General features: G+C 41.3%; 1 protein-coding gene across 1 annotated transcript in view; it reads right to left on the reverse strand.

Annotated features, from left to right (window-relative positions):
* FAM81B (family with sequence similarity 81 member B) overlaps positions 1-22114 on the reverse strand; it is a 222653-nt gene that overhangs the window by 30655 nt on the left and 169884 nt on the right. The window contains exon 8 of the mRNA XM_029573123.1: positions 17897-18032. Within this exon, the coding sequence (XP_029428983.1) occupies positions 17897-18032 (136 nt within the window). The remainder of the gene's footprint in view (positions 1-17896; positions 18033-22114) is intronic.

The following is a 22114-nucleotide window of genomic DNA, read 5'->3' on the forward strand; positions in this document are numbered from 1 at the left end:
ACTTTCAAAAGGGAAACTTTGATAAAATGAGAAAAATTGTTAGAAAAAAACTGAAAGGAGCAGCTACAAAAGTAAAAATTGTCCAAGAGGCGTGGTCATTGTTAAAAAATACCATTCTAGAAGCACAGTCCAGATGTATTCCACACATTAAGAAAGGTGGAAAGAAGGCAAAACGATTACCGGCATGGTTAAAAAGGGAGGTGAAAGAAGCTATTTTAGCCAAAAGATCTTCATTCAAAAATTGGAAGAAGGATCCAACAGAAGAAAATAGGATAAAGCATAAACATTGGCAAGTTAAATGTAAGACATTGATAAGACAGGCTAAGAGAGAATTTGAAAAGAAGTTGGCTGTAGAGGCAAAAACTCACAGTAAAAACTTTTTTAAATATATCCGAAGCAGAAAGCCTGTGAGGGAGTCAGTTGGTCTGTTAGATGATCGAGGGGTTAAAGGGGCACTTAGAGAAGATAAGGCCATCGCGGAAAGATTAAATGATTTCTTTGCTTCGGTGTTTACTGAAGAGGATGTTGGGGAGGTACCCGTAATGGAGAAGGTTTTCATGGGTAATGATTCAGATGGACTGAATCAAATCACGGTGAACCTAGAAGATGTGGTAGGCCTGATTGACAAACTGAAGAGTAGTAAATCACCTGGACCAGATAGTATACACCCCAGAGTTCTGAAGGAACTAAAAAATGAAATTTCAGACCTATTAGTAAAAATTTGTAACTTATCATTAAAATCATCCATTGTACCTGAAGACTGGAGGATAGCAAATGTAACCCCAATATTTAAAAAGGGCTCCAGGGGCGATCCGGGAAACTACAGACCGGTTAGCCTGATTTCAGTGCCAGGGAAAAATAGTGGAAAGTATTCTAAACATCAAAATCACAGAACATATAGAAAGATATGGTTTAATGGAACAAAGTCAGCATGGCTTTACCCAGGGCAAGTCTTGCCTCACAAATCTGCTTCACTTTTTTGAAGGAGTTAATAAACATGTGGATAAAGGTGAACCGGTAGATATAGTATACTTGGATTTTCAGAAGGCGTTTGACAAAGTTCCTCATGAGAGGCTTCTAGGAAAAGTAAAAAGTCATGGGATAGGTGGCGATGTCCTTTCGTGGATTGCAAACTGGCTAAAAGACAGGAAACAGAGAGTAGGATTGAATGGGCAATTTTCTCAGTGGAAGGGAGTGGACAGTGGAGTGCCTCAGGGATCTGTATTGGGACCCTTACTGTTCAATATATTTATAAATGATCTGGAAAGAAATACGACGAGTGAGATAATCAAATTTGCAGATGACACAAAATTGTTCAGAGTAGTTAAATCACAAGCAGATTGTGATAAATTGCAGGAAGACCTTGTGAGACTGGAAAATTGGGCATCCAAATGGCAGATGAAATTTAATGTGGATAAGTGCAAGGTGATGCATATAGGGAAAAATAACCCATGCTATAATTACACAATGTTGGGTTCCATATTAGGTGCTACAACCCAAGAAAGAGAACTAGGTGTCATAGTGGATAACACATTGAAATCGTCAGTGCAGTGTGCTGCGGCAGTCAAAAAAGCAAACAGAATGTTGGGAATTATTAGAAAAGGAATGATGAATAAAACGGAAAATGTCATAATGCCTCTGTATCGCTCCATGGTGAGACCGCACCTTGAATACTGTGTACAATTCTGGTCGCCGCATCTCAAAAAAGATATAATTGCGATGGAGAAGGTACAGAGAAGGGCTACCAAAATAAGGGGAATGGAACAACTCCCCTATGAGGAAAGACTAAAGAGGTTAGGACTTTTCAGCTTGGAGAAGAGACGACTGAGGGGAGATATGATAGAGGTGTTTAAAATCATGAGAGGTCTAGAACGGGTAGATGTGAATCGGTTATTTACTCTTTCGGATAGTAGAAAGACTAGGGGGCACTCCATGAAGTTAGCATGGGGCACATTTAAAACTAATCTGAGAGAGTTCTTTTTTACTCAACGCACAATTAAACTCTGGAATTTGTTTCCAGAGAATGTGGTTCGTGCAGTTAGTATAGCTGTGTTTAAAAAAGGATTGGATAAGTTCTTGGAGGAGAAGTCCATTACCTGCTATTAAGTTCACTTAGAGAATAGCCACTGCCATTAGCAATGGTTACATGGAATAGACTTAGTTTTTGGGTACTTGCCAGGTTCTTATGGCCTGGATTGGCCACTGTTGGAAACAGGATGCTGGGCTTGATGGACCCTTGGTCTGACCCAGTATGGCATTTTCTTATGTTCTTATGTTCTTATGAGAGTTAGGAATATGACCAATAAGAGATAATATGATCAGAAAAAGGCAAGTTGATATTTTGAGGATTATATTAAGTAATACAACTGTTTGAAGTCTGTACTTTGAGGAAACGCTAAAGAGGTTAGGGCTGTTCAGCTTGGAGAAAAGAAAACTGAGGGGGAGGATATGATAGAGGTCTAGAATGGGTAAATGTGAATTGGTTATTTATTCTTTCAGATAATACAAGGGCTAGGTGGCACTCCGAAGTAAGCAAGTTGCACATTTAAAACAAATTGGGTAAAATTCTTTTTTTCTCAATACACAATTAAGCTCTGAAATTCATTGCCAGAGGCAGTTAGCGTTCCTGGCTTTAAAAAAAAGGTTTGGACAAGTTCCTGGAGGAGAAGTCCATAAACTGCTATTAATCAATTAGACTTAGGGAATAGCCATTGATTATTACTAGCATTAGTAGCATGTGGTTTATTTACTGTTTGAGTATTTACCAGGTACTTGTATTCTGGATTGGCCACTGTTAGAAACAGGTTGCTGGGCTTGATGGACCCTTGGCTGTCCCAGTATGGCAACTTCTTATATTGTTACTTTAAAAGGAAACCAAGGAGCAAGCTCTAAAGTAGAAACTATACAGTCAAGAAACAGACTTTAAAGCCGTTGCACTGCTCTTTGCTCCTCAAGTCAACATTTTTTGGAGATTCCCTCTCCACGACATGTCTGGCTAGATTCCACAAGGGAAAGAGCCTTCTCTGTAGCAGGCCCGACTCTGTGGATTTCATTACCTTTATAATGTGTCAGTATCATTAACCTCAAAGCATTTAGAAAAGCCCTTAAGCCTTTTCTTTTATATGATGCCTTCAAAGATCTTTCTCAGCAGTCCAGCACATGATTAATCATGCTTCAGTCAGGCCCCCATAGTAGCTCTGCACCACTTGTCATCTCAAGGCTCCATTTCTATTTCCTGTTAACTTAGTGTTTATATAATATTTATTGTGTATGTTTTAATGTACTGAGCCTCGAACCTTGGAAGGCATGGGCTAAAAATAATTTAAAATAAATATTTAATATAATCCTTAAAATATCAGCTTGCCTATTTATGACCATGTTATCTCTCTTACTGGTCATATTCCTTTGCCCTATTTTAAGGGAGCAAGGGGATGGGGGATGGAGTGAGAATATGATATGTACAGACCAGGAGAGGGATTTCAAGATGATAACTGATGATCTCAAGATAGAGAAACAGTGTGAAAAAGCAATGGCCAGAGATAGTGGAATTCTGGCGTGAATAGAGAGAGACACAACTAGCAGATATAAAGGTTATAAAGCCATTTCACAGGTCATTGGTGAGACCTCACTTAGAATATTATATTAAGTTCTGGAGGTCATACCTCTGAAAGGGTACAGATAGGGAAGAAACAATCCAGAAAAAGGTAATCATAACGATGTGGGGTCTACATCAAAAGCAGAATGAGATGAGATGTAAGGACTTAAATATGTATGCCCTAGAGGAAAGGAAAGAGGAGGGATATGATATAGATGTTTAAAATTCTCAGGGCTCTTATTAATGCTCAAGACATGAACTTTTTTCATTGGAAAAGAAGTTGTCGAATTAGGGGTCATGATATGAAGCTCCAAGGGGCTCGACTCAGGAACATCAGGAAATATTTTTTCATGGCAAGGTTGATGGATGACTGGAATGCTCTCCTGGAATGAGTGGGGGCAGCTAAAAAAGTAACAACTTCAAAAACGTATGGGACCTGCAAATCATCCTTACCTGCAAAGAGTGAAGAAATAGAAGAAGCATGATCTACTCATACTACAGGCCATGGGAGGATCTGAGGGTTAATTTTTATGGAGCAGTGATTAAGACTCTAACAACAGTGGTATGATTGCAACAGACTTCTAAGAAGGCAGTTGGGTAACTTGTCCGGAGCAGCATCTACAACCCTAATTGTTTATGCTTTCAAAAAAGCACAGTGGAGTGGAGATTATGATCCAAGCAGCAGTGACCAGACTACATCTGGATTCCAAGAATAGTATTAGGGAAATCTGCATAGACTGGTGGTTACAACCCTAACAGCAGTGGTATGGCTGTACCAGGCTTCCAAGAATGCATTGGGAGAATCTGCATTGAATGACCATGGTTCAAAGCCAAACTTAAATGAGCATGGGGAGGCTGAGTGTTTTTGACAATGACTTTTCTAGTTTTGATATATGTGTGGACTTTTAGAATACTTGGTTGTAGGACATGGCAGAGGACCTGGGTGTTGGATTTTGTGTTTGTTTCATAAGACTCATAGAGAAAGATGACAAAGCCTGAAATTGCCTACAAGTGGATGTCAGCATTGTAACAGAATCTGGGCATGCTTGGGACTATATGGAGGACAGTAGTAGGAAAGGGGTTGAACATTTAGATGGGGGAGGAAGGGAAGCTGGTGTTGGGAATGTATATACTTATATATCTCCCACCCAGACAGGGCACATAAAATGTGAGAGGGTCTGGCACCCAAGTGAGCCAAATGCCAATCTCTCAGGAAAGGGTTCAGAAAGAAGATAGGTCAAATAGATGATGTAGTGGACCTGGACCCAGAGGCTAGGATTGTGTGCAGATGTCCTTACCTGAATAGGTCTCTCCCTCACTGAGGAACCCCTCCCTCTATGACCCCCCTCTGACTGCAATATTCTCCTTGCTTAACAACCACAATTATCAGAAAAATAGGACTCATTCCAAGGTACATTCCAACCAAACAAAACTTTTATTTTCTGGTATTACCAGGAGTCAAAGTATGAAATAGCGTAGTAAAGAATCACTGATTAGGTCAGGGTACATAGGCCTGCACAGCTAGGCTGAGGTAGCTACAAAATATAAACCCAAAAAGTATACTGGTATTTATTCTAACGCACCCTACCACCGACAAAAATCTGTTGGACCCTCCAATCACGAGTGAGCATTTATAATCAGACTTGTTTGCGATAAGGGGTCACTTTACTTTTAATTATAATCACATATGTTTTTCAGTCATCTTTTTATATTTTCAATATTTCATAAAAACAGTCTCAAAAATACTGATGAAAATAGAGCTCTCCCAGCACATGGAAAGATTAAGGCCAAAACAGATCACTCAGTCACAATTCAAGATAGTTGATTTAAATTTATGATACTTATCCACGGAAAAAAGGTCCCGAAAGTCCCGACATGGCCATGTTTCAGACCAAAGTACTGCTTCAGGGGTACAGCTACAGTAATCAAATCCGATCCAATAGAGAGATGTATATATTATTCCATCAGCAAAAACGGCTAGTCTTGTGCAAATACTTTTCTGCAAGTGGTTTGAACTCAGACACGCATACTTTGAAAAAATGGCGGCAAACCAGAACTTTTATAGGCCTCTTCCGGAAACACATTGGCAACAATTAGTTCTCCGTCAGGTCCACACTTTACCAAAGGGAAAAAGGCTAGCAAGTCCCCCATCACGTCCTCCATAAAATCACACATGCGCCTGTTCAATCTGCACAGGGGCAACTAAGTTCCCCATCCAGTCCACTATTCGTACATCCAATCAATTAGACCAGTCCTCCATCACGTCCTTACAGCATGTCCACATAAAGATATTTCAAAGCCACAGGACAATCTGTGACCACCTCAAAATTATCAGATCAAAGAATACCAGTTGATCTTTTCATTCAAACCATGAGGGTCCACGGTGTTTAAAGAAAAAATCCAATACTGCTCCCGGCAATTCAGCACCAATTGTATATCACCCCCTCTTGAATTCTGGTGTACCTTTTCCAAAATCGACCAATGTAGATCGATGAACTGATAATTTTCCTTAATGCAATGTTGAACGAGCAGGGCCGTGATCTTCAAAGTTTTAATGCAGCTCCTATGTTCGATAAGTCTGGTGCGGATCTTTCTCTTAGTCCGCCCGACATATACCAGATTACATGGACATTGTATTACATAAATAACACCAGTAGAATCACATGTAGTAAGCGCATCTTGGCGTATCACAACACCCGAAGGAGGAGCTTGCCATTGTTCCCCCGTAAGTGCTAAAGCGCACATATCACAAGCACCACAAATCTGATGACCACCGGAAGAAAACTCCTTCTGAGTAGACGAAAATGTGGAATGCACAACTCGATCCCAGATGTTTTGACCTCTGAAATAAGCAAACCTAGGGCCCGATTGAAACACCCGATGAAAGGATAGGACCTGCCAATGAGTACATATGATGTTAACCACAGCATTAACATGACGGGAAAATTTCAACGTACACGTGAGGTCCTGATTGTACGGTTGTTGATACTGTAATAACGAGTTCGTATTTGCAAAAAGGGCCCGTTTATACGCCTTCCTAATTATGCCATGAGGATATCCCTTCTGGGCAAATCTCTTAGATAGAGAGACTGCCTGTAGCTTAAAGTCATCCAAGGAAGAACAAATGCTGTGGTTAACATCATACATACTCATTGGCAGGTCCTATCCTTACATCGGGTGTTTCAATCGGGCCCTAGGTTTGCTTATTTCAGAGGTCAAAACATCCAGGATCGAGTTGTGCATTCCACATTTTCGCCTACTCAGAGGGAGTTTTCTTCCGGTGGTCATCAGATTTGTGGCGCTTGTAATATGTGCGCTTTAGCACTTTCGGGGGAACAATGGCAAGCTCCCCATTCGGGTGTTATGATACGCCAAGATGCGCTTACTGGGGTAGATTTTTAAAAAGTACGCTTGATTTTAGTAGATACGCGCGTAGCCGCGCGTATCAGCTAAAATCCAGGATCGGCGCGTGCAAGGCTGCCGATGTCGTGTAGCCGGCGCGCGCCGAGCCGCACAGCCTGCCGCCGTTCCCTTCAAGGCCGCTCCGAAATCAGAGCGGCCTCGGAGGGAACTCGCTTTCGCCCTCCCCTCACTTTCCCCTCCCTTCCTCTATCTAACCCACCCCCCCTGGCCCTATCTAGACCCTCCCTACCTTTGTCAGGGGATTTACGCCTCCCGGAGGGAGAAGTAAATTCCCGCGCGCCAGCGGGCCGCTCGAACGCCGAGACACGACCTGGGGGCGGTTCCGGAGGGCGCGGCCACACCCCCGGGCCCGCCCCAGGCCGAAACCACGCCCCCGGGCCCGCCCCCGAAACGCCGCGTCCCGCCCCCAAAATGCCGCGCCAATCTGACACGCCCCCGAAATGCCCCCCTCGAAAAACCCCGGGAGTTACGCAAGTCCCGGGGCTCTGCGCGCGCCGGTAGGCCTATGGAACATAGGCGCACCGGCGCGCAAGGCCCTGCTCGCGTAAATCCGGGCAGATTTACGCGAGCAGGGCTTTTAAAATCCGCCCCACTACGTGTGATTCTACTGGTGTTATTTATGTAATACAATGTCCATGTAATCAGGTATATGTCGGGTGGACTAAGAGAAAGATCCGCACCAGACTTATCGAACATAGGAGCTGCATTAAAACTTTGAAGATCACGGCCCCGCTCGTTCAACATTGCATTAAGGAAAATCATCAGTTCATCGATCTACGTTGGTCGATTTTGGAAAAGGTGCACCAGAATTCGAGAGGGGGTGATATACAATTGGCGCTGAATCGCCGGGAGCAGTACTGGATTTTTTCTTTAAACACCTTGGACCCTCATGGTTTGAATGAAAAGATCAACTGGTATTCTTTGATCTGATAATTTTGAGGTGGCCACAGATTGTCCTGTGGCTTTGAAATATCTTTATGTGGACATGCTGTAAGGACGTGATGGAGGACTGGTCTAATTGATTGGATGTACGAATCGTGGACTGGATGGGGAACTTAGTTGCCCCTGTGCAGATTGAACAGGCACCTGTGTGATTTTATGGAGGACGTGATGGGGGACTTGCTAGCCTTTTTCCCTTTGGTAAAGTGTGGACCTGAGGGAGAACTAATTGTTGCCGATGTGTTTCCGGAAGAGGCTTATAAAAGTTCTGGTTTGCCGCCATTTTTTCAAAGTATGAGCGTCTGAGTTCAGACCGCTTGCAGAAAAGTATTTGCACAAGACTAGCCATTTTTGCTGATGGAATAATATAAACAGTGGATGGTCATCTCTCTATTTGATCGGATTTGATTACTGTAGCTGTTCCCCTGAAGCAGGACTTCGGTCCGAAACATGGCCATGTCGGGACTTTCAGGACCTTTTTTCCATGGATAAGTGTCATAAATTTAAATCAACTATCTTGAATTGTGACTGAGTGATCTGTTTTGGCCTTAATCTTTCCATGTGCTGGAAGAGTTCTATTTTCATCAGTATTTTTGAGACTCTTTTTATGAAATATTGAAAATATAAAAAGATGACTGAAAGACATATGTGATTATAATTAAAAGTAAAGTGACCCCTTATCGCAAATGAGTCTGATTGTAAATGCTCACTCGTGATTGGAGGGTCCAACAGATTTTTGTAGGTGCTAGGGTGCGTTAGAATAAATACCAGTATACTTTTTGGGTTTATATTTTGTTTACAAAGGTGTGTACTGGAATACACGCTTAGTGTAGGTGGGCTTTTCTTGTGAGATAGCTACAAAACAAAAACATACACCAAAAAGTAAAGGTGCTTCAACAAATAAGTCCAATTCTTCCCTCTTAGTTAGGAGAACCTTTTTACAAAAGTTTTTCCCGCTCCTCCAGTAAATACCTAGAATGTACTGACTTTATTAATTCTCTTGCACCACTATCCTCTTCTCATCTTAATGGATCAGGCACATAACAGCTCAGGATGGGTCCCTGGTTGTCTCTCCTTTAGGAGACAAGACTGCTCCTTTGCTGGTTCCCTGTGAGAATTGCCCACTGCCTTGGTCCTTTCCCTTTAAGGGGGAAAGCCCCTGCAGGGCCCTTTCATATGAGAGAGAGCCCCAGACTTCCTTGATGAGCTCTCTTCATAGACTCTCCGCCAAAATCCTTAGCCAACCCTTTTGTAGTGAGGGACAAATGCCCTCTATGTCTACAGCACCTTTTCCCCCAATAATCTTAAAGGGAAACCTCCCATATAGCATAGCAACCACTTCCTAATTTACACAGTCAAGTGGGTTGTGTAAATTTACCAGAATGAATGCCATTTAGTGGTTCTTCATTATACCACACAATTAAATCTCAGCAGGAAAAGGCTTTTCTGCAGTTTGGTCTCACTCTACAGAAGCATCCCTGCACAGTCTCCCCCTACAGAAGCATCCCTGCACAGTCTCCCCCAAACAGAATGATTTCAAGGTCTCTTTAGTGATGGAGAAGACTCCCTGATGGGAGACCTGTCACACTTATCTGCCCAAAGTGGAAGATTATGAATAGGAAGCCTGGATGGGCCAATTTAGTCTTTTATTTATGCTGTTATTTACAATACTAGTATATTTTCTATTTCTGATATCTTTTTACTTTTCTTTTAAATAGGCATATCCATCTTTTATTGTGGAGCACCTATTGTTTTAATGTTCGTTCCTTCAGCTCTTTGTGCTGTATTCATACATTCATCCATTTTATCTTATCTGTTTTTAAATGTTATTTTATTTTTATTTTTTAAACATTTATTTTTATTAAATGTACTTATTTTCTCAAAAATGTATTTGTTGGTTTGTTTTTTCTATTGTTAACAGCTATGATGGTTTATTAACTTTATTTATTTTCTTTATTATTTATTTATTTATTATTTATTTATTTCTTTATTATTTTCTTGCCAAGCTAATAGAAAGAGTTGTCAATACGCAACTCATGGAATACATTGAAAACCACACAATCCTCCATGCTTCCCAGTTTGGTTTCCGGAAGCACTTCAATACAGAGTCCCTCCTCCTCACCCTCTCTGACCACCTCCTCAGGGGTCTGGGCCAAGGCCGCAGCTACCTCCTTGCTCTCCTTGATATCTCCGCGGCCTTTTGACACCATCAACCACAATCATCTCATTTCCCGACTAGAATGCATTGGCATCTCAGGCCTTGCCCTTGCCTGGTTTAAGTCCTACCTCTCAAACAGGAATTTCGCTGTTAAAATCGGCAAAACCATATCCAACCCTCGCCCCCTGCAACAGGGAGTCCCTCAAGGCTCCTCCCTATCCTCCACCCTCTTTAACATTTACCTTGTACCCCTCTGTCAACTCCTCTCCGAACTCAACCTTAAATTCTATCTTTATGCCGATGACGTCCAGATCGTCATCCCCATCCAAAGCTCCATCTCCGATGTCCTAAAGCACTGGGAGAAATGCCTTGATGCCATCAATTCTCTCCTCACCAACCTCCATTTAGCTCTCAATGCCACCAAGACTGAGATCCTACTTATCTCCCCTCACGCTACCCTCCCCCTACCGTTTGCCAATGATCCCAACATTAGCATCGCCACCGCCCAACCATTCGTAAGGGATCTTGGTGTTCTCCTGGATCAACACCTAAACATGAAGAAATACATCAGCTCCATACTTAACATAGAAACATAGAAATGACGGCAGAAGAAGACCAAACGGCCCATCCAGTCTGCCCAGCAAGCCTCACACAGTTTTTCTCTCATACTTATCTGTTTCTCCTAGCTCTTGGTTCTATTTTCCTTCCACCCCCACCATTAACATAGAGAGCAGTGATGGAGCTGCATCCAAGTGAAATATCTAGCTTGATTAGTTAGGGGTAGTAGGGGTAGTAACCACCGCAATAAAGCAAGCTACACCCATGCTTGTTTTATCCAGACTATGTTATACAGCCCTTATTGGTTGTTTTTCTTCTCCCCTGCCATTGAAGCAGAGAGCTTCAATGGCAGGGGAGAAACCCCTGCTTTACCCCCAAGACCTTCGTACAGTGATCCAGGCCACCATCTCTACCAAACTGGACTACTGCAACGCTCTCCTCCTAGGCCTACCCTACGCCTCTATTAAACCCCTGCAAATGTTGCAAAATGCAACAGCAAGAATAATCGCTAACTCACATAAATACGATCACATCACCCCGATTCTCAAAAATCTCCATTGGCTTCCCATCCTCTCCCGTATCCACTATAAAGCCCTCACCATCATACACAAATACATTCACTCACACAACTCCAACTGGCTAGATATCCCCTTCACCCCTCACCATCCCTCCCGCCCGACCAGATCCTCCAATAGTAGCACACTACATGTACCCTCCCTTAAAACAGCCCACCTCTCCTTCGCCCATGACCGTGCCCTCTCTATTGCCGGCCCTTCCCTCTGGAACTCCATGCCCCTCGCCCTGCGCCTCGAACCCTGTCTTATCAAGTTCAAGAAGAAACTGAAGACCTGGCTATTCAAACATGCCTACCCTGAATAGTCCCGGTCACCAAAATGCCCCCAGTTCTTGCACCTAACTATTACTGATGTATATAATACCTAATTCACTGATGTATATAATACCACAAATTTTGTATATAATTCCATGTATATAATACCTCTAATACTGTAAACTGTTGTAATTTCTTGTTTAATGCCCCTGCGGCTTGTTCTCTTTCCCTCTATGCTTCTCTCTCGTTCGCCCCTCCCAAGTTCCATTGCCCTGTTATAATGTAATTTTCTGCTATGCTGTTAATATGTGAACCGGTGTGATGTCCCCACTAACGCTGGTATATAAAAGTTTTAAATAAATAAATAAATTAACTGAATAGTGGTCGATCAAATCAAATAAATAATAATGATCAGCACAGTAGCACCTGTTTCTTTGGATTTATGCAGTGGGATTGGCTAAGTAGGAGGAGATCTAAGGACAATAAACTCTAACCCTCAGGAATTAAATCTATATGGGCCAATTTTGAATAGTTCACTTTGCAGGATAAATGGGCACTTTAAGCCTGTACCTGTTGCAGCAAATTTTCAAAGGCATTTGGTTTTCTTTTTAAAATTAGCAGCTGCAAAGTACACATACTAAAAGTGCCTACATGCTTTGCACCTGCTACTTGCATGGGCACAGGGTGGTTTGAATCCCAGAAACTTTAGTAAATGCAAGGAGAATGGAATGTATGTATGTGGGGAGAGAGGATATTCCAAGGGGGCCATTATGTCTGAATATAGGGGGGATGGTTATTAGAAGTCAAAAGGTGAGAAATGTAGGGTTTTGTTAGTTGAGTCTTTTAGTATGGACACCCATATCTCTTCGGTGGTTCAGAGGGTTTGTTTTAGACTCAGACAGTTGAGGAGGTTACGATCATTTTTAGAGGATTCTGTTTTTAGACTGATGGTTTAGGCATTGATTTGCCCACTGTTTGACTATTGTAATATCATGTTAGTAAGTCTCCCTAAAAAAAAAAGTATACAGTGCCTGCAAGTGGTGCAAAATATGGCAGCCCATTTAATTTTTGGCCTTCCAAGATGGGTGAATGTGATACTGCTATTAATGAGCCTTCACTGGTTACTGATTGAAAAGAGGGCACAATTCAAGCTAATAATGAAAATGTATAAAGCATTACATGGGGTGGGTGCTAGCTATTTACAAGATATGATCAGGAGCTATGTCTCCACCCAAATCTTGTGGTCAACAACAGTGGCCTTGGCCTTGGCATTGGTTCCGATTAGGTAGGAGGTGCACAAGGTGACAAGGAAAGAATGTTTTCAGTAGAGGGACCAGAACTGTGGAATTGCCACCTTTGGAGGTAAGAGTAGAAACAAATTATCTCAGTTTTAGGAAAAAGGTGAAAGCAATGCTTTCTCCTTCATAGTATGGGTCTCTGATAAGTCGTCTTAAGGTATAGTGGATGATTCATGTCTGGGTGGGTATACGTTTGTTGTGTGGTTAAATTGGTAACAAGGGGTCTTATTTTAAGGGGGTGGGGTTATTTTATGGTTATGCATGATTGTTACATTGATTATAATTTTTATATAGTTTTTTTTTTTTATTGTGAAGCACTCTGGCCAGATCTGGAATCAGTTTGCGGTATATAAGAAATGATAAATAAATAACCGTGCTCTTATAGGTGTGTATATGATGGAAGGAGGGATTGAAAGACTGATGTTAATGGATCAAGAAAGAGAACCTGGGATGATAGTGTCTGATGATCTGAAAGTAGAAAAGCAATATGATAATTTGCTGACTAGGGCCAGAGGGATGCTGGGTTGCATAGAGAGAGACAGGAAAAAGAGGTGGTGATGCCCCCCGTACAAGTCCAGGTGAGATCTCACCTGGAGTACTGTGTTAAATTCTGGAGGCCATATCTCAAAAAGGATAGAGAGAGGGTAGAAGTGGTCCAGAGAAAGGGAACTTAAATGATGTGGAGTCTGCACCAAAAGACTTAAGAGATGAGATTTGAGAACCTAAATATATAGATCCTAGAGGAAAGGAGAGACGGAGATGATATGAAACAGGTTTTTAAATAACTGAAAGGTATTAATAATACATAATAATCATATCTTTTCCAGTGGAAAGAAAGCTGTAAAACTAGGTGTCTTGATATGAAGTTTCAAGGGGTAGAGTCAGGAATAATATTTCTTCACAGAAAATGTGGAGGATGTCTGGCATGCCGTCCCAGAAAAGGTTGTGAAACATAAGCAGTTGCCATACTGGGTCAGACTGAGGGTCCATCAAGCCCAGTAACCCGTTTCTAACAGTGGCCAATTCAGGATACAAGTGCCTGGCAAATACCCAAACATTAAATAGATCCCATGCTACTAATACCAGTAATAAACAGTGGCTATTTCGTAAGTCAACTTGATTAATAGCATTTTATAGACTTCTCCTCCAGGAACTTTCCAAACCTTTCTTAAACCCAGATAATATAACTTCCTTAACCACATTGTCTGGCAATGAATTCTAGAGCTTAATTATGCAGTGAGTAAAAAAGAATTTTCTCTGATTTGTTTTAAATGTACTACTTCCTAACTTCATGGACTGCTCCCTAGACCTTTGTATTATCTGAAAGAGTAAACAACTGATTCACATTTACCAGTACTAGTCCTCATTATTTTATAGGCCTCTATTGTATCCTTCCAGCCATCTTTTCTCCAAGCTGAACAGCCCTAACTTCTTTAGCTTTTCCTCATAGGGGAGCCTTTCCATCCCCATCATTTTGGTCGCCCTTCTCTGCAAGTTATCCAGTACATCTATATCTTTTTTGAGATGTAGTGACAAGTACAGTAATGGAATTAAAAAAAGAATAGGATAAACCTAGAGAGTCCCTAATGGCAAAAGGATGAAAATAAAGAATCAGGATAATCTTTCGCAACTTTTAGTGTAACATTTCTGCATGGAGGAGCAGTTAGAACTCTAGACAGAAGGCCATACGTGAAAATGGTGCCTGCTGGTCCTAAAGCCAGCACCATATTTAAAGTTGCTATGACACCAATCTCAGGGCTGACTGGCGGCCATTATGGAGAGGGCACAGAGAGGGCAGGAGATAAGTAGGCATCCCTCCTGCCCCTTTTACTTCTCTGTTGTCCCCATAGGAGGGGCATGTGGGAGCTAGGGTGGTTCCCTACCCTGGCATTTCAGAAAGGGAGAGGGAGGGATCAAAGAACCTCCAAGACAGGCCACGGGACAGGCCCTGGTCACATTTCCGGTCTGCAGACAGTCTCCAGGGCAGGCTGGAGATTGGTGGGGCGGGTCTAAAGGCAGGCTATGGTCCAGTGGGGCAGACTGCAGTATTTGTTTCTTCCAAAATGAAATGAAGAAGCCAACAATATTTTCAGCGATTTTGCTGTCGTTTTGTTTTGAAAACATAATGAAATGGGAAATATCATTGACATTTCCTATTTCATTTTAAATTAATGCATATCCCTACTACTATATTGCTCTGAATAAATTACTGATTATTGGATTTCTTTTATATCTACAGAAGGGCTTTCAGGTAGCCACCACTTGCTTTGATTCTTTTGTCTTGTTGCCACCATATTTTTGTTTATTCCATATTGCTAGAACAATCGTGTCCTGAATTATGAAAGGTCAAAGCAGAAGACAAAAGCAAGATCTCAAGATGGTTCCTTTCAAAACTAGGAAAATTGCTCACCATCTTTTGGGGAAAAAAAGAAAATATAAACTGCCTTCTATTTACTGAAAAGCTCTGGCCTTTGACCATTTATATCTTTGTCTTAAGGCAGAACCACCACCTATCCTACCCTGAAGTCAGTGAGACTGGTATTTCCACCATAAGCAGAGAGTGCAGATTTCAAAGCAATACTTCCTTTTAATAAAGTTTTTTGTCTGTTAGCTCTTTATTCCTTTTGTGGTGACTCTTCAGCCTCCCTGCTGGGAAAGACTGATTGCAGCATGAAGAATTGCTGGGGGGATGTGGGATCCACTTTGATATGATGGTTCAGAACTTTGGCTCATTTAGCCATTCCCAGAATCCTCAGCAGGCTGCTTCAGACTGACACTGCTGAGGTACAGTGAACTTCTGACCACTTCAGACTCAAGAATGTGGAAGATCTGGGAAACCTGTAGGCTCTGCAAAGCCTATAATTAAAGGCCAGGAGGGCATCAATGGCAATATTTAAATCATAATACAAGGACCATAATATAAGTTTGGTTCTCACAGAAACCAAAATAGAAGCTTGTTTCTCACAGATTCCTATCTCGACTGACAGAAGCCAGGTGAACTGAAGATTCCCTGAGGTTACAGCTTTAATGAAAGGTCTGGCACCAGCAACAGAATTCAGGCCTACTATCTATTCAGAACACAGACCTACTATCTATTTACAAAACACAGAAGATCAGAAGGAAAAAGTGCATCAAAGCCATGTTGATAAAGGAACTTTTATGGTGGGAGGAAATTGTTTTCAGGATAGACAAGTTTAGTTTATGACATTGACAAATTGGTGAAGGATTTTCTCACAAGCATTTTCTATGTATAGTTGAAAGTATAAAATAACAGCGTGTACTAGAGATTACAAGACACAGTGTTGCTACGCCCATCTTGAATGATAGCTCCTGTTCTTCCAAAGATATGAAATATTAAAAATTATATTTGTTCTAAAATTCTGAGCCATATCTTTGTTTGAAAAAGTGCTGACAAGCGCCTTATTAAAGTCTAATATTTAGACATTTTATGCTGGGAGAGCTGTTCCGCACCCACTTGATCCTTTTCCCAACCCCTTCACCCCGCAGCATACACAATACTCTCCCCACCCCGACGGCATCCTATGTGATCCTCTCTCACCCCCAAGCCCATACAATCCTTCCCCCCCCCCCCCCCCTCTAAATGGCAGGAGGAGAGTGGAGCTTCAATTCTGCTTTTCTTGCCTCTGCTAGTCAGTTTCACCGTGGCAATTTTGAAGACCTGATGCTGACAAGTCCTTCAAAAGTATGGGGCACAGAAGGCTGACGCGGCATATAGCACCACTCTCTTCCTGCTGACCAGCGAGGAGGAGGAGAGGATTATGTTGGGGCTGAGGGGGCCAACGATGGAGGTAATGCCTACCCCACACTCTGTGATGGGTGTTCTGCCGCTGCCTCCATAAGGATGCTCCCAGAGCAGCTCCCTGGTACACAGAGCATATTAAACCCCGAAATGGGAGTTTCTCTTGCCACACACTGCATATCACTCTTATTTTGCCACTATAAATCCATAGGAAGCATTTCACTCTAGCCATGTTTTTGCTACCTGCCTTTTAAACCTACTTAATTTAATTTAATCAACATTTATATTCCACCTTATGAGATCTAAAGGATCTCTTCAAAGCGGATGACAACATACTATAAAAAAAGCAATGTGATGATAAACATCAAAATAAATAAAAGATAAAACAATTCCTCCATATCCAATCCACTCACCAAACAATCTCACTTCCATAACTACTATCTCCCTAATTATATGTGCCCAGTAATAGCACTGGAATCGCTTAATATATAAATTAAAGGTAGCATGGAAAATATGAGCTTATTAATGTTCCAGTGAAATACAGCAGTTGTAGGATAAATAGCTTTAGAGTAATTTAATACAGTTTTAATGCCTGAGATAAAGAGGAACATATATTTATAGGGGTAAGTAGAAACTCCTGTTATCTGGGGCTAATACTGTTTTTTGGGTTTTTTTATGTGCAAGGCCATAGGTTAGTATTTTTTGAACTGATACAATTTTTTAGTGACATGGTTTTTTATCTGGGAAATTGTTCTTTTATTTTCAATTTGGAATCTCTAGGGAAAGTTTACAGAATCTAAACCTTTGGAAATCTCCTATCCCTGCTTCATAGGACATTGCAAGCTCTATACTTTTCATATGTAATTCCATTTTGGTGGAATAAGTTTCCATAAAATGTGCACTTATTGACAGATTTCATGCTCTTCAGATGTGCCTTGAAAAATCGGCCTTTTTAATTTTGGCAAATTTCTAGTACCCTAGAGCATTTCCTATTTCTTATATTTTTATGCTTAGATTTACTGACCATTAGTTGGTTGGTTACTGACCATTAAGATGTTTGGTAGGTATTTGCTTTCATTTTTAATTACATAGGCAATGTCAATAACATGGTCTATTACGTTTTATATAATTTTTAAACTGAAACAAAATGTTTAATTTAAAAAAAAAAAATTTTTAGTGTCCACTATTTCGATTTAAATCAGAATATAGCCCCAGCACTACCCCATGAGCTCCTGTTTTGAGTATCTTTGGAAAGATGGGCAAAAAAAATAATTAAATAAATAAAATAAAATAAATTCCTGTAATGTCAGTTTACTGCTGGGAAGGACATTCTTACCAGTCTTTGTTTCATGGTGTGGAGAAGTAGTTCTGAATTCTTTACTTGGTCCTGGGCTGATTTATGCAATTGGGTTTCTGTCCATTTGCGTTGGCTCTGGATTTGGTCTTGAACGTCGCTCAGAAAACTAGCAAATCTAAGTTGAAGAATGGTTCATTTTGTTAGTAAAGCAGCTTGTTGTCATTGAATTTGTGAAGTTTTTAGTCAGGTTGAGTAAAGTACAAGTACATATTTCTGCTACAAACCTCTCCATACTACCCAGGTGACTACTGAAATGCTTTTACTGACTTTGTTTCTGATACTTTGCTAAAGTATATACACCAGCCAACAGTTCATCTAGGCTCAACTGAGATTCTAAAGTTATCAAAATATAGTACCTAGAAGAATTCTTTGCATATGCCATTTCTCCAATGTATTTATTTATTTATTTTTCAGTTTATTTCACTTTTCCCAAATCATGAGCAAACCGAATTACAATAAAAACATACAATGATATATTTAAAATTGAAAACATCAATAAAATCAATGATGACAAAAAGAAAAACTCTTAAAAAAAAAAAAGTCACATAATCAAAACATAACTATATCTTCCCTTAATTAGAAAATCAATAAATATTAATATAACAGAAACTATGGAATAATGAGCATGGTTGCTGAGGGAAGGGGCTCCAAAATTATCCATCTTCATGCCACATACATTCCTCAGGCTTCCTAAGGATGCCATCTCCCTGGACAGCCAGGATCAGTGGGGGTGAATAGAGCCATCATCCCAACATTCCACAGTCTTCCCCCGTCCTTTCCCAGCTTGTACTGATAGTCAATTACTCACAGCAAAAAACAAGACTGGAGTTCAGTTGATTCCATCCCCTGGTGACGTCACTGAAGCCACTAACCCACCTCATTACAGGGCCGGGCTGAAGGCAGGCAGGATCACTGATGATAAATGGAGCCAACATTCCCCCTCCTTCCAGCCCTTATCACGCACCTGTGGCAGAACTTGGCAATGGGAGCTTGGCTGACTGTGCCTCCCTGATGACATCACCAATGCAGCCAAGCTACCTTCTTTAAAGGATTGTGACAGATGCTCTAATGAACAAACTATCAGTGTGGGTTACTTGCATACCCTAATGTTTACAGTAGTTTTATTGTGACAATCTGAGCCACAGCCCTACTACAATGGTCGGGACTAGGATTTCAGGCAGAGCAAAGAGGATTCACATAATAGGATAGTGAAGAGAAGGCTTGCATGAGAAGCCAACAAGGGCATAAGACATTTACACCTTCATGACTAGTCATTAATGAAAGGGAAACCAGTCAAGCAGACACCAGGAAGAGGTCATTGTTTCAATCAATTTGTCACAATAATGTCACTTCTTTAATCTGAATACTTTTTTGACAGGAATTATTTAGCATCCTTTACTTCAGGTAGATGGGCAAAATGAAGCATAAAAGATGATTTATCATAGATTTTGTATGATTATTTAAACATTTTAAATTAGGGGTAGATTTTAAAAGATGCGTGTGTAGATGTGCGTGTGCTTCCTGGTGCACACACATGGACACACTGATTTTATAACATGCACACGCCAGCATGGCATATTATAAAATCCGTGGGCCACAAGCATTAGTGCGGCCTAATTTTGTAAAAGTACGCATGGACACGAAATCTGGCCTTCCCCTGTTCCCTCCCAATCTTCTCCAATTAAGGAGCGGACTGAGAGGGAACTTCCCTACCCCCCTCCCTAAACCCCCTCTCTCTTCCCCTCTCCTCCTCTCCCCTTTAACCCGTCCTAAATACTTACTATTTTTTTGTTGCACTACTTACTGCTCCCCTGGAGCAGTAGTAGTTTGCATGTGCTGGTCCTCTGCCGAGGCACGCTTCCCCGGGTCAGCTGCTAATGGCTGCTGTCCCAGCCGGCCTCCGCCCCTCCCCACCCAGACCACGCCCTCGATCCACCCCCTTTTCAGGGCCCGTCAATTATGCGTGCAAGTGACAATATTTGCACGTGGCTGATTTAAAATTCGGCCGTTAGTGTGATAAGTTACTCCCTCAATAGGCAAAGGAAGTACAGAAAGGGGAAAGGTGCATAGATGGTGGAAAGGCCTGCTGCTACCTTGGCAAGTCACTTCACCCTCCATTGCCTCAGTACAAACTTAGGTCTTGTTTGAAGCTAGGTAGAAAGTGCATTGTACAAATCGACTCCTCTTGTACCTTTCATCAATTCAAACAGAAAATCATCAGTGATGTAAACTTTGCTGTTCATACCTCCTACTGCGTATGAAAAACCGTGCCCCATCTTACTGTGGTATAAGCAGAGTGTGACATATTGGATTTCTCACTCTCTCACAAATGGCATGCGCAATTAAAACCTTTTCCCTGGTAACGCATAGCTAACATGGGCATAACGCAGGGAAAAAAGATGTAGTTATTTCGGGTGTTAGAGTAACGCACAGCAATGCGGGTTTTACCACATTCCACGTTAGAGCTACTCATTAACATTGATTCCGCCCAAACTCCTTCCACTTGCATACCAAATGTGACATTTGCATACTAGTGTGCACTGCAATGTTTAATGCACGTGTTTTGAGGTATCGCGTGTTAGGGCCTTGATGCTAGCGTTAACGTGAAATGATGCATGGCCCTGTTTGATTATGAGCCCTCTGGGAACAGAGAAATACCTGCAGTACCTGAATGAAATCTGCTTTCAAGTGTCTGAAAAAGCGGAATATAAATCAAATCAAATACAATACATAAATATGATAAAACATAGCTATAATATAGACTTACAATTGAACTCTTAGTTTGAATTAGTGATAAAGGCTACATTTGTAATAACCTTAGATGGTAACTTTCAAACCGGCAGGCAGCTGCAAATGTGCCTGTGTGTTCGGCCCGCACCCAGGGACGTGACTCGTATGCATGTTATAAAATAGTCTGGCTGCGCACACATGTATGGAAAATTGTAAGTAGCCGTGCACAAATGCCGCTTCTACTGTGTAAATCGGGCGATTTTATAAGGATGTGAAATAATGAATACAATAAGACCTATCAGTCGTGCTTCAGAAGAAGTTAGTATTTGTCAAGATGGGCTCAGGTAAGTATTATGATTATTAATAACATCATTTGTATAGCGCATACAGTGCTGTACAGAGACCCATAACAGACAATCCCTACTCCTTGGAGTTTACAATCTAATCAAGTCAGACAGACAAGACACAAATACGAGGCTTTGAGCTAAGGCAGCACAGCCATATCAGAGAAACATTAACATGGATTAGATTGAAGATCATCAAATATGATGTTGGAATCATTAACTAATAACTATTTAAAGGAGAATAATGAAATAGGGGCATAAATAAATAAAATAAATAAATAACTTATATTGAACCAGTTGGTACAATTTTGCTTTGAGACAGCACCGGGCCCAGAGCCTATGGACACTTCAGGTCCCACTAGACCACCAGGTCATAGATGTATGTCCAGGGGGCTGGGCTAGGTTGGGTCAGAGAGCAGGGGGCAGAGTTTGGAGCTGGGGAAGGGATAGTTTATTGAAAAGAGGCGGAGTTGGGAAGGAGGGCTATTCGCCATGCAACATTAAACTTTGGTGGTTTTTTGGTTCTTTACATTATTGCTACCTCCAGAGGCTGTGGGAGTCTCAGAAAACCCCTGGGAGAGGTTGAAAATGGGGGAGATATTGATTGGGCCAATATGTCCCTTTAACAAGATGGTGCTCCCATTTGAAAGGGCCATCATGATGTGGCTTTTGGGTCATTTTAACTTGTAGTATTTTTCCCCACAGAGGAAAGTACCATGGCTTAGGATATGACTCTCTACATTAGCAAAGAAAGAGTGGGTGGGAAGTCAGCCCATCTCCTCTCCAATGGTTGCAAAACAGCTGTTTCATATATATATATTAATCGCTTACAGAAACCTGAGCGATTTACAAATTACAGACTTTTTTTTTTTTTTTTTGTTGAAATATGTTTATTGGCATATAGAAGAAAGTTACAGGTAAACAACACTCGTCCAATAGGGACATAATAATAACAGTACCTGTTAACAAAAAAAGATAGGTCAAACAATTTCAATGCTCATTTTCCCAAACATAAAAGAAAATACAGTAGTTTACAGTTATCGTACGACGGAAGGCATGCATATGGAATACATATAAAGTACATAGAGAAATGCAACACAGGGGAGAAAGGGAAAAAGGAAGA

This window comes from Rhinatrema bivittatum, chromosome 1 (genome assembly GCF_901001135.1).
Source record: "Rhinatrema bivittatum chromosome 1, aRhiBiv1.1, whole genome shotgun sequence".
In the NCBI taxonomy this organism is placed as follows: Eukaryota; Metazoa; Chordata; class Amphibia; order Gymnophiona; family Rhinatrematidae; genus Rhinatrema; species Rhinatrema bivittatum.